Source organism: Pinus tabuliformis, chromosome 9, assembly GCF_031772625.1.
Source record: "Pinus tabuliformis cultivar Carrire ecotype Pingquan chromosome 9, CPIR1, whole genome shotgun sequence".
NCBI lineage: Eukaryota > Viridiplantae > Streptophyta > Pinopsida > Pinales > Pinaceae > Pinus > Pinus tabuliformis.
In genome coordinates, this window is record NC_142307.1 from 1,836,389,082 (window position 1) to 1,836,403,101 (window position 14,020).

General features: G+C 40.7%; 1 protein-coding gene across 1 annotated transcript; it reads left to right on the forward strand.

The window, feature by feature from the left end:
• The first annotated feature begins 1,871 nt into the window (after nucleotides 1-1,871).
• Nucleotides 1,872-2,669, forward strand: LOC149156139 (uncharacterized). Its single transcript, XM_089444656.1, has one exon. It carries the CDS (start codon nucleotides 1,872-1,874, stop codon nucleotides 2,667-2,669), a length of 798 nt encoding a protein of 265 aa, XP_089300782.1.
• Nucleotides 2,670-14,020: the final 11,351 nt, after the last annotated feature.

Here is a 14,020-nt window from a genome sequence, read left to right on the forward strand (position 1 = left end):
TCCCGGGGATCATCTCGGAAGAGCAATCGGGTTATGTAGAGGGAAGGCAGATATTAGACAACATTATCCTTGCTCAAGAGATGATCCACACTCTACATTCGGGGAAAAAAGCAGGGATGCTAATGCAACTGGATTTATCAAAAGCTTATGACAAAGTGAGCTGGAAATACCTCGAAGCAATTTTGAATGCTTTCGGTTTCAACAGGCATTGGGTTAACTGGGTTTTGGCCCTCATCAAATCCGCGAGATTCTCGATCTTAGTCAATGGGGCCCCATCTGAACCATTCTCACCTTCGCGAGGAATAAGACAGGGCGATCCTTTATCCCCTTTCCTATTCGTTATCCTCATGGAGGGTCTCAGCAGAACTATAGCCAAGAAGAAAGCTGAAGGGGAAATTAAAGGTCTTCAACCAATCCCAACTATCCCTGCTACTACTCATCAACAGTTCGTGGACGACACTATGTTACATGGCAGCCCCACAGTGAAAGAGGCCTTGGCATTCAAGGAAATCTTAGATCTCTTTAGCAGAGCCTCAGGGATGGAAATCAACTTCTCCAAATCTACGATCTTCTTTTTCAACACTCATCGTGCTATTCAAGCTCACCTCTCTCATCTTCTAGGCTTCCGAATAGGCAGTTTACCTTCGAGATATTTAGGAGCTCCCCTTACTCTGAGGCCATGGCAGAAAGTGCACTGGGAAAAGATCATAGCCAATATGGAAAACAGATGCAAACACTGGACACACAAGGCGCTTAACTTTGCAGGAAGATTAATCCTTACAAAGGTTGTGTTACAGTCTATACCGCAGTACTTATTATCCATGCTACCGGACCCCAAAGGGATTCTTCAACAAATCAGAGCGATACAGAGATCCTTCTTATGGAGTGGGAATGGGGACAAGAGAAAATGGGCATTAGTAGCCTAGAGCAAATTATGCAAGCCAAAATATTTGGGGGGACTAAATCTTTTGGATCCGGCGGTGATCAATAAAGCCTGTGGAGCAAAGCTATGGTGGAGATGGATTAAAGAGCCCAATCTGCCATGGGCCAGACATTGGAAACACAAGTACTTCCCTAACTACAATCATCAGGATCTCATAAGATTGCAGGAGGTTCCAGAGGGCTCGCCCATATGGAATCTTGCAAGACAAAACTGCAGCCTAGTGCAGGAAAATAGCTTTTGGGAAATACGCAATGGCAGGCTAGCCCTGTTTTGGGAAGATGCATGGCACCAATTCCCCAAATTAGACACCCCAGAGTTAGCACATCTCAAACAGTTCAGCCAGCTTGAAGGCAGAAGCAAAGTTTGCCATTACTGGGACTTGAGCAGCAGAGATGCAAACTAGAGGGAATGGACACACCTCACCACTGATAACAACATTGAGGGAGATGAAAGCATAAAACAACTCAACATTCAGATTCGAAAGAGAAGGATAAGGAAAACAGAGGAAGAGGATCAGCTCAGATGGGGTATGATAGGTAATGGGAATTTCTCTTTGAAAGAAGCGAGGGAACTGTTAGTAAAGGCAGAACAGGAGGAAGCAACGCCCTGGTGCAACAAAGTGTGGGACAGCTTATTTTGGCCAAAAATTAAGACCTTTTTATGGCTACTAATGCGGAACAAAACCCTGACATGGGACAAGCTACGAAGGAAAGGGTTCGCAGGGCCTTCCAGATGCCCGATGTGTTCAGGTGAAGAAGAAACCATAAACCACCTATTTAATTCGTGTGACTGGGAAAACCATCTATGGAACTGGATGGAGGGAATCATGCAGAAATCAGACCGAGACCGAGAGTCCATCCAAAACACGATTTTAAACTGGCAAAACAATTTTTCCAAAAACCAGAGAGTCAATAACATATGGAAAGCCATGCCAGGCTTTGTACTGTGGACAATATGGAAAGAGCGCAATAGGAGGGTATTTCAGGATGAAAACAGGAGCATTGAGCATTCAAAAGCAACCATTCTTACAAATATTAAAGAATTGATTCAGACAAAGTGCAAGACAGATCCCAACGAAAAGCCTTCGGATCGAGACTTACAAATCTTGAAGTGCTTTCAACTGGAAATCAACCACAGCTTCGCAACGCCGAGACACCAGCAACAACCAAACTCGGAGGCCGATAGATGGACTTGTCCGCCAGCGGGAGGTTTGAAGCTGAATTTTGATGGTGCCTCTAGAGGCAACCCCGGGAAAGCTGGCATTGGAGGTGTTATCAGAGACCAGAATGGAGAAATTGTGCATATTTACTGCAGAGAGTTGGGGGAAGGCACGAACAATGAGATGGAGTTCGCGGCGTTAGAACAAGGATTGAAAATTCTAAGGAATCTACCGACAGGCAATGCAGTGGTAGAAGGCGACTCATCCCTGGTTATCTCGGTCGCAAAGAGAATTCAGGGAGGCACTCAGGCATGCAAAGCCACGAGACACTGGAGGCTCGCCAAGGTGACGGAGAACATTGCAAAATTAATCGGCGAAATGAAAGGTTTAGTCTTTCAATCGGTCAGGCGTAAGGCAAATGGGCTAGCTGATTACTTGGCAAACTATAGTATTGACAACCAAGACAGGGGATGGGACACATGTTGGCAGCAAGTGGACTGTCCTCACCTTAAGGAGAGATGCCTACAGCTGGCAAGAGAGGACGTGGGCAATTTAAACCGGGCTTAACCGGAAAGCGGCAGACTATATCGGCCCCTCATGATGAAATACTCGGGAGACGATATGAGTGGCGAAGGTTGGCACAAATCGAAAGGACAAGCCAGACGTATGCATTTATGGCAACAAAGGGTGCACAGAAAGCACATCTTCAAGTGGATATTTCGAAGGGACTACTACAGTTGCCCCCTCAGCAGGATCGACATTTGGCACGAGTATATTCATCAAGGCATGAGCAACATTTATTTGTATAGCAGGCGACATCACGCAGCTTTTACGACCACCCACAGGAACTATGATAGCAGTACTCCCACGATGTTTCGGGAGGCGAGGCACAGCGTGGGAAACCTCATGGCGAAGAGTTATTTAACTAACTGCTGGAGCAACGTTTCATTCACTCCTTCTAAAGGCATTACTGTGGGTTACAATTGTTCTCGAGTCCGAGTTGCGATTCAAGCGACGGGTAACAGGAACGATATGGATACTGGGAATTGTCGGAGCATCAGCGCAAACCAGGAGCTCCGGGCTGCAAGGAGCGCATATGAAACTCGAACAACTACAAGAAACAAACGAAGAATTGCGGAGATGGAGGCTGCGGTAAAGGAGGAGGAACAGCCGCGCAATGAGGAGGAAATCGCAAGGGAGGTAGATTGGTTGATCGACCCAGGCACTGCATCCAGGCGTGCCACCCAATTCGTGCGCACACAAGTAGAAAGCTGGCGGATCAAGACCCTTTTGGCGAAAGCTCTGGACTCCATGGAAGCTGGGAACCAGAATTCTCAAGGGGAAAACCATATATCTGAAGCCCAACTAAATAGTCTGCTGGAGATTTGCGGAGCGTTGGACAATAAAATTTCAGCTGTGCATGATGTGGCGGAAACGGTCAATAAGAAATTAACTCTGCTTATTCAAATTCTCTGGAAGACCATATGTCCGGATCCACCGAGCTCTGATAGCAAGCAGCAAGCACCGCCGAAGGAACTTCACAACTACCGATCCCTGCTGGAAAGAGTGGACAGGCATGTCCTGGAACAAGGTTTGGACATTGCAAGTAGATATGGAATGCCCCCGCAGTGAATCGGGTTTGTTGGTGCCATCTCTTCGGCCTTGTCTATTGTCATGTCTGTGCCATCTCTCTGGCTTTGTCTGTTGTCTGTTTCTGTAGGCCTTTATGGCTTTTGTCTGGTGTCTGTCTGATGTCTTGAACTGTAATTTTGTCTCATCCTGATAGTGTACCAGTTACAGTGATGCAGTTCAAGAATTATCTTTGTTATAGATATGCGTAGAAGATAAAGGGATAAGGCCACCCTGCGCGGTGTGCGGTTAGCTTTTGAAATATCATAGTTTCTGGTTGTCTTAGGGCTGGAGTCTTGTGTCTTTTGATCTGTCTTCATCAGGTCTCGATCTGCCTCTGCAGATTTTTTGTACAATATTTTTGTTTCATAATATATCTATCTGACTTACACAAAAAAACAATCGTGAGAGATTGCATACTCAAATAGAAAAGCACCAAAACCAGAGAAACTTATGAAATATGGACCTCGTAATTATCAAGTGTGGCAGTCATAACTTCTAAACTCTGTGTGTATAGAGCCAAGGCTCTCAGCAATACGCATAGGACTATATTACAAAAGCAGTACCATAGAATCGAACCAGTAAAACGAATTCAATTGTAAGAACACAGAGGTATTATATTCCCTGCCAAAAATATAGTCTTACAGAAGGAAACTTGACCAGAAGCCGTAAAGAGCTCAGCTTCAATCAACATGTATAGCAGTCAAATACTTACAAATGGACTCGAGGTCCTTCATATAGGTTCTGGAATTAATACCATAACATTAACAAATACAACGGGAAAACCCTCAGAGTACTCATATATTTCCTCAATAAACTCTACAAATGAGAAACAAGTTGTTTACAATCTTTAGAGATGAACAGAGCTAGCCCGAAGGCATTAAAAGCCTGAAGGTGTGCCAAACCCCTGGCCAGGATTGTTCAGGGACAACAACCCAAATAACCTCTGAGAAGGCTCCAGAGGTACCCTGTTCAGGGTACTCTGGCAGCTGCCATCAAATCTGAAACACAAGCAAGAAATAGGAAAATATGAACCCTGGAGCGGGCAGCTAGCAAATGATGATATTTCCTGACCTCCAACAAGGAAAACCCTGCATCAGGAGTATGGTGCTTACCTGGTGGCCAGCGCAAAAGGAGGAGATCCTAAGAGCCTCGCCATTCCTCGTGTCAGCAGGCACTTCTAGTCGCACCCGTTCCTCCTTCCATCAACAGACAAAACAGAAGAGCTGTTACAGTCATAAATTTAACAACACAAATCCTCAAGGAGGAGGAGAGTCGAATGAAACTGAAACAGAATAATAAAGTCTTACTTGTATGCTTGAATCCCGGAAACACTGGATGGGTATTTCCTGTGCATCGAACCAGGGTCGTAGACAGGAAGCTTTCAGGTGAACCCTGGCGCGAAGAAAGGTAGAACAAAACTGGAGCTGGCGCCGAGGCAAATGAGCAGATCGAGACTCAAGTTGGCGTAAATGAACACCCAAAACCCCAGAGTAAATCTCAACCCTTAGATCAATGACTTGCGATCCTCACCGTAGGAGATGGGTGAAGCCCGAGGAGCTCGGTAGCCGATGGTATGCCTGCCCATGCCATGACACATGATGGAGCAGAAAAGAAATAAATAACAAGCCAGGTGTGATGCGTAGGAGGAGCTGGCAACTGGTGGAACAGTAAAGGACCAGGACGGATGGTACTATGAGTTTAATACACACAAACAGTCATCTCATCGGAAAAGTTTATCCGATCACCTGAGTTACTTACCTGTATCATATTCAACCAGAAACGATAAACCCAGGACGTAAGGTTACCATGCAATGTAATGCCTGGAGAGTGAAATGTAGTTTTTTTTATGTGTAAGTAGAGACATGACAACCCATAACTTTTTTTTACATTGTTAATCACTAAAATGTGTGCAGTAGTAAGGCATTCTTTGTGTTGCAATAGTTTTTTTGGTTATATTTATGAAGCCTTGGGCTATATCAACCACATTGATATTTTTAATGTGATTGTACTAGTTTAACTAATTTTTAGTTTTTTTATTTTTTTATTAAATATGAGTATTTGCATAAGTTTGTGTGTTTTTTTAAATAGAATTATGTCAAAATGTGTTGAAATCACAAGAAAAAAATTAAAATAAGAAGATTTTTTCTGTCTTTCATTCATTCATATTAAATTATTTACTTTTATTTATTTTTACTTATAAATTTAGATAAATATTTTGACTATTTTTTTGAAATAAAATATAAATTTTGAAAATTATACTTATTAATTATTAAATTTATTTAAATATTCTAATTTAAAATTTCTCAAAAAATTTAAATCCATTTTAATCTTAAAATCTTAAACATCTTAACATTCCATTCTTACCAAAAATTACATTAAAACAACTTAACATTGACCCTTACCAAAACTTCTATGGAATTTAAGAATAAATCCAGAGTGCCTTATTTTTCGAATTTGCTCCTCTAGCGGTTGTTGTGCTTCAATTTGGGTCAATCTCTAACAAGCTGTTGGGTGCTCGTTTATTCTAACACTGTGGCTCTCATTTATATTCTATGTGGAAGAATTTCTAGTAAAACCTTTTTCGTAACTTTATCATAACTAATTGAAGAAATTCAATACATTCCTCTTAGACCATTTCAATTTTTTACATTTGCTTCGCGGCGCAAGCACGATTCTCTATCTTTGAACTCAAGCTAAAAAATAATGGCTAACAAATGAAAAGTTGAAATGGCTCGATTCTCTATCTTTGAACTTAACCTAAAAAATAATGGCTAACAGATGGAAAGTTCGTTACAGTAAGATTTACATTTTAAAAGTAAGATTTGCGCTCTCGGTGTGAAAATTTGGATGCATCAGAATTAATGACATAATCATATTAAATATGCGAAATATATGTTGCAATTATGATAAATATTATGATAAACTTAAAGCAATTGGTATACACTGGACATTCTTCTCCCTGGACCTGGATTTCATTCTACCAATTCTCGCCTTTGGGGAGGAAGTCCTGACGTTGGAGCCAGAACCCTTCGAACCTAAAAGGTTGGTTTTTAGGAGATCATTTAAGGTTGATTTCGAGCCTAATGGGCCAGTGGGCCGATCTGATCCGAGGCCTGGAAGGATTACTGCTTCCATGTAAGCTTGCCATTACTATTTTGTCAGTCAGAATATTGCTAGTATTGAGTGGATCAAACACTAATGGATTAAACAATTTTTGCTTTTCTGAAAAAAAAAAAGGCAGAAATTTGGGGAAATATGGGTTACAGTGGTCATGCTTCAGGATTTTGGGTGCAGCAGGGGTTTTTTATGTAGCTCAATCTATTTCCACTTAAAAAAAAAGATTGTAGTCAGATTTTTTGAAAAACATAGCGAAATTCCAACGAAAAATAACTTTCCCCACAAAATTGTGACCTATGTAAACAACGCCTAAAAATAAAAAAATAAATAAACATGGAATAATGTCAGGGGTTGCTTCAAAATTAAATTGAGAGTGGAAAATAAGCATACTAATTACTAAACTTAAACAATATAACCAATGACACAAGCCATTACATGAACATCTTTGGCATAAGCAGGGATTAAGGGGACTGAAGTATAAAACTAAGTGGTCCTGCAGCATAAGGGGTGTCCATAGCTTAAGGCATGTTGTTGGAAGTTTACAACTGCACCTTGGAGATTCCAAATTCATGGAGACTGACTACCTCTATATCATAGATTATATGTCGACTATTGGAATCATCATTGCAACAATCATAATTCTAATAGCGGTAATTGTACAATCATACAAAGCACATAAGATGCAAGCATTCTGGAAATCTAAACAATCAGGATGAAATCACAAAAGAATGCATTGGTTGGAATTGTTGTTTTTGTTGGCTATGGATTAATCTAAATTGGTGTCATTTCTGCGCTTAGTGTGCCGAAAATCCTATGGAAGGATATTAAGAACTGAAGCAAACATTTTCCCAGAGGCACTGTATGCATCCCGAAGAATCGATCCCAGGATCAATTCTATTTCACAACGTCCCTGGGTTTGGCTCACAAATTCAAAGGGCTACAAGAACGTATTAATTGGTATTTTGGTGTTTTGTGAATTCACAAGCCATTGTGGTTAAGGTGGAGAGTAGCAATTAAGAATCCAATCCAACCACCCAATTGGGATGTTCGAAACCTTTGTGGAGTAGTCTCTTTAGATCTATTTTGATATCTCCCCTTTTGTAGTTACCTTGTTTTGGTGCAGTAGGTATAGGGGATATCGCTTCTAACAATATGGAATTTTGTTCAAATTTCCTTTCTATAACACATTATGCCAACGAAATCTCTCTTATTGGGATCTACCTCTGATGGTTATTGGGATGCAACCATCAAATTAAAATCCCAAGCTCTAGTGGGTCACTAGGTCTTCGGTTGCTACAATGGAGAAAAATGAAAAAATGGATGGAAGCTTGGTGGCTCCCTCTCCTTAAATATCGTTCGGGTGTTAGTGCCCTTAAAAATGGATGTATGCTTTCCATTATTTTGACTCTAATGAATGCTAAATTGATTGCTACTCGGCCTGGTACAGGGTTGTGGTTGTTTATCTCTCCAACGATGGTCTTTTGGATTTGATCTAACCATGGACCTGCCAAGGCGGAATATCTTCTGGGTAAAACTCTCAAGTCTCCCCCTCGAACTTTGGACTAGAAAAGCTATAACAGATATAGCCAATATAATTGGTAAATTCTATTACCTATATGAGGGCTGCCTGGGAGGCATTGATAAACACGCGACTTGGGTCCTGGTTAAAATATCAATGACAAGGGGGCTTCCAGTGGAAATTGATTTATATTGGGGTCCTTATTCACGCAAACAAATCGTTGATTTATTGGGCCATTCTGTTTTGATGTCTATGTTGCCATGGGACAAGACATCTTAGGTCTAAATGTCCAGAAACACATAACAGGTTCCCTCGAACATCAAAATTCTCTTTTGATGTAGGGAGAAAATCATTTGATTAGAAACACTCCACCAAACTTCATGTTAAGAGAAGTAATCCTCCTTTCTATCCTCCATCAAATACTTCAAATCAACCTCATCAAACCAATCCTCTTCCCTCCCAGCTATGACTCGTCATTCTCCTATCATTACACACCACAACCCTGTTATCAAATCTGTTTCCCTTGAAATCACAAAGCCCCTCCCCATGCTATTAAATCAGACACTGAAGCACCGTGCTCCTCAGTTAATGTCACAATCTATCGAAGAGCCGCTTAGTGATGATCCATATTTATCTTCCCCCATCAAATTTGGGGCCCCTTCTTATAGAACTTTCTCCCCTTTCTCGGAAGTTTTGGACTCCGATTTGACCATTCTGCATCTTCCCATGTGATAGAAATCTTGATCTAGGCATTGGAATTTCAGATTCATGCTGCAACTCTCCTGCCATCACAAAAATTTCTGAAAAAGAGAGAAGGGGAAATCTAAACGAGCAAATCTAAATCAGAGATCTTTGTATGCTTCTCTGATTGAACAACCTCTCCTGCTCTCAATAAGTCGGGATCCCTCTTCCACCCCAAAAAAAAATAAGTGCCTATGCACAGTGCTCTTTCAAAAATAACAAAGAGGAAAGAAGAGAAAGGATTCTTACGCAGAGAGGTGAAGAAGGACACTCCACCGGCGTACTATTCAGGCTCGCTGGAATTGTAGAAATGCTTGTGTTTCTGCGTGACTCCGCCGGGGTACTATCCAGGCCTATTAGTAGCAGAGCAACACCAGAGATGAAAAACTATACTTTGAAAATCTTAAGCTCGCGAGCCAAATTACCCTCCCCAATTTGAAACATTGTTATCTAGCTAAATTTTGTGTTGTGTTCAAATGAGTCAGTACAAGGTGAACCGTGTCTATCCACGAGGTAAATGGGGAAGCCAAAGTGATCCGCACAATGAATCAATACTCCCTGAAAGGCCAAGACACTGCATTGAAACTAAACCAAAACAGAGAAATTGGTATTCAACTAGTGTGTCACCAAGTGTTGTAGTGGTTGCAACACCCTCCAAAATTTTGGCTTGCATCTAAATTTCGGAATCTTCCTTGGTTTTTCCTTTGATGGTTGTAAATATTCGAGCTCACCCCATGAGCTCTTGTGAAGTCTTTTCAAATTTTTCTTGTTTGACCAACAATCGTCTTTCGACATGTTGATTTTCCATGGTTGCGATCTTGTTCTGCTAAGTTTGAAAGGTTTGTCTTTGTGTGTTTGGGTTGTCTTCACTATCTGAACACTTGTTGTACTCACACACAAAGTTGTAAGCAATGTCGTGCAAGTGTCGTCACGGTTGTCCAAAGGTCTATCACAAATGTCAGGCTTGTCACTCTCAGCTCTAAGACAGTGTCACTGAGGGCATGTTTTGTCTTGTTGTCATGGTGGTTTATGTTGTCCTGTCATCAAGTATGTTAAGTGTATTATCACAATGTCAAGTCTGCATAAGTTCAATTTCTTTCAAAACTTAGCCATTTTCCTGAAAATCTATCTGACTGGACAACCCTCTTCCACCGGACCCCAACTGAGCTGCACTGCACAGTCTCAGCACTTAGTGACCCTGATCTGCTACCCGGAACTGCGTAGTGCATGAGGTTGTCCTCCAGGTCAGCTGCATTGCGCAATCCTGGAGGTGAGCAGCCTGACTTCTTCCCAGAATTGCACATAGACTTCCTCCATGACCAAACTAAACTGCACATTTCTCAAGCACAGTCATCATGCCTCCTTCTTGCCTATTGGGAGCCTGCACTACTCTAAGACCTGGGTCTGCACTGTTCTCCAAAATTGCACAGACATGCCCAGCTGGTCCTCTACTACTGATCTAAACTAGGGAATATTAGTAATTCTATGCTAATTCCCCTCATCAAAATATAAAAATGTGCTTGAGGTTGTACTCCAAAATAGCAAGGAAAGCTTGAATTTTATGTGATTTTACTTAAGATAGTTTCATGAAGAAAACATAAAACATGAAACCAAAACACTAAATGGAAGCATGCATCAAACAATAATACACCAGCCATTGATAAAGGAGCTCACCCCTTTTGGGCTATATTTCCTTGGATCAACTCTAACAGATTGACCCCTTCTCATTATGCTCAAAATTCTTCATATAAAGAGTACATAAATGTGCTGACAAAAAGAGTGGCTTGTTTCCCCTTCAAGGAAATATTCTTCTGCAAAGAATTCTCACTCTAAACATATGACAACCTACAGTTAGTCATGAAACAATCAGAAAGCTAAGGGCTCTCAAATCAAGACCCCATACTCTAACTTCCAAGAACCTAAACATGTACAATAATACACTTAAAGCACTTAAACAAGTCTCTTTCTCCATACACATATAGAGCAAAGAATAAATACAAATATAACACTCTAGTAATGGTTGCTGCAGAAAACATATGGAGACTGGAATAACCCTACAAGGTTATATCCATCTTAGAACTCCTCCATAAACTAAATCAACACTTTAGTTGACCAAGGCACCCATAGGATTCACTTTACATAAATCCTAGCTAGAAGTGCTACTTTGACCCTGAAACCTATTCCAATGAGTTTGGAATGCCCAAAAATTTCTATCTAGCCTCTTTTTGCATCAAATTTGGTCAAAAATTTCCTTAATTATGACATCTGTTAGTCTCCCCACAATTTTTTCCTCCAAATCTGGCTTACTGCTATTTAAATTCATTATCCACAGACAAAACTAGTAGTTCCTCCGCAAACAACAGTTCCACCATTAGTCCCACCAATATCACAGTTAAGGGGTAAGTGGTCACACTTGCAGTTAGGTTCAGCGGTTACGACGAAGGTCCCATAGTCTATCAGATATTGCAATCAGTGTGCCAGGGGTGTTACACATTACACAAGACTTAACGCATGAACATGTGATCGGGCAATAAGACAGACCCATTGGATTATAAACCGCAGCATAATAAAATATCGCTTCCGATAGTCTATCACTCATCACAATCAGAGTTATCGACAGTGGTGCATATATATTTTGGCAGGTACTAGGTGAAATATGCGAATATGATATATTGCATCACTACCTGACTACTCCGGGGGCCGATTACCATAAACCTGCAATCTGCGATTGTGATCGCATCACAAACCTTCCCTTGCCAGGGGCTGATTCTTTAACTCAACCTATCTACCACTGTGATTTGAGATTTGCGAGGGCCAATGGAGGGCTGCCACTTGGGGCCTTCCTAATTGACTAGAACCTTTGCCACATCATCCCAATCCTGCCACATCATCAAGTTAACCCTGAACTTTAATCGGCTTTAACTTTTGCATACGAGCTCGGATTTGAGTGTCATTCACGCCATTGGATTTAGAATGATGAGCTCTTGAGTATGAAGCTAATTTTATCAGAATTCTAGCACTTTGAAATTTTGACAAATTTTGAGCTCCTGATCACTCTTCCCCACTAAAAATATTTTGGTCTCCAAAAGCTTTAAAGAATCTGCAACTGCTCTATACTTGTCTACATTGTAAGTATCCTTCATTTCATCCTTCCTTCTCCTTCACCTTTGTTCCTCAGAGCGATAAGCGATGAGCTAACACATGCATCCCCTGCAAACCTATAGTACAATATCTTGCAAATTACATGTTTCGCTATGCGACAAAAGATTCAAGTCCTATGTTCTTCTTGACCTATCCATGTCACTATGGCCATCCACAAAAACATCCTTCCCAAAAGAATTCCAAGAAGATTATCTACAAAATCCTTATCATGGATAAGATCCTAAAGAATTTTTCAAATGAACCCAAAACAAGCTTCACATAGTGAATACTCATATAACTCGAGCGCTACACACATTTGGAACATACTAAATGTGCTGCAACTACTCATACAACAATCTTAAATTGATTTTTACAAAATGATTCCAAGAAAGCATTTTACAAAATGGGATGTACTTGACTCCCAAATTTCTCCATTCAAATTGACTATCAACAAGCCAAACTAGCATTGTAATGCTTAAAGAAAAACATTGTTGCATATAAGTGATTTATTTATGAACATCACTTTTACAAATTACCCAACTATGGGGATATGCAACTAGTGAAAAACATAAATTTATAGACTTCAACTAGACAAATAGTCCACCCATTTCTTACCCAACCAAGTGAATGAACCCTCTATTTTAACTTTCTCTTCTTCTGAAGTTGTTTCAGGGATGGTTGCATCTTGTGCCACTTTTTCTGTTATCGCTTCCTCTTCTGGTGCTTGCATGATCTACTTGCCCTTACCAGGATGAAGATGTGGAAACAATTTCCAACACTTCTCGACCCAATGCCCACTGATATTGTAGTGAGTACATAAGTTATTTTGAGCTCCTCTCGACTCACTTGGCTTTATCTTTAGATGAGATTTTCTCCTTTCAGTCTCACTTCTAATAGACATAGACATCTTCTCGATTATTGCTTTAATTTTCTCACACTTATCTACATAATGGTTAGATGAAAGGCAAAAGGTGCATGGAAACATTTTTCTTAACACGTTATTCAAATCTGTGTTTTGTTTTCCACCATGAAAAGCATTTGATTTGACAACATTTGAATTAACATAATGGTTATACCTCTTTCTGTTGCCATTTGGCTTACGTTGCTTGCGTGAGGAACTTGTGTGGCTTGAAGAACTGAGCTTCCTTTCTTCCTCGATGCTTTCATCTCTCTCTGGAGATGTTTTCCCTTTTAAGTCCTCCTTACGTTTGAGGAACCATGTAAGAACTAGTTCTGGGTGCAAATTCCAACATGTTATTTCCTTGTGTCCTCCCTTACAGAAAAAGGAACATGTTACCTATGAGCTATTGCTAGAAGACCATTCTTATTTTGTGACAGAGCCTAAGCCTTCGTATTTAGGCCTCTCCTTGGCTGCAATTGGACCTTTGATGCCCTCTGGTTTATGCCAAAGCCTCCTCCCTTGTAACCCATCTTGGTCAAGAGTTTGGATCCAATGCCTTTACTATGTTTTTCAAAGGCTACAAATGAATTTACATCAATACTTTCACATAAGGAAGAAGCATGTAAATTCTTACCATTTTCTGCATCCTTTGATTGGCATACAAAGATGTTTTTGAATTCTTTTTTAATTCGAGATGTGTCCTCTTGGACTCTTGGAATATCTTCTTTCAACTCCTTGAACTTGGGTGCTAATTGAACCTCATTTTCCACATCATGTGGACAGAAGGTACAAACGTGTCCATCTGCCTTCTCTAAAGTACTTTCTACACTAGCATCTTGCATAATAATTGTAGAAAAACATGAAGAT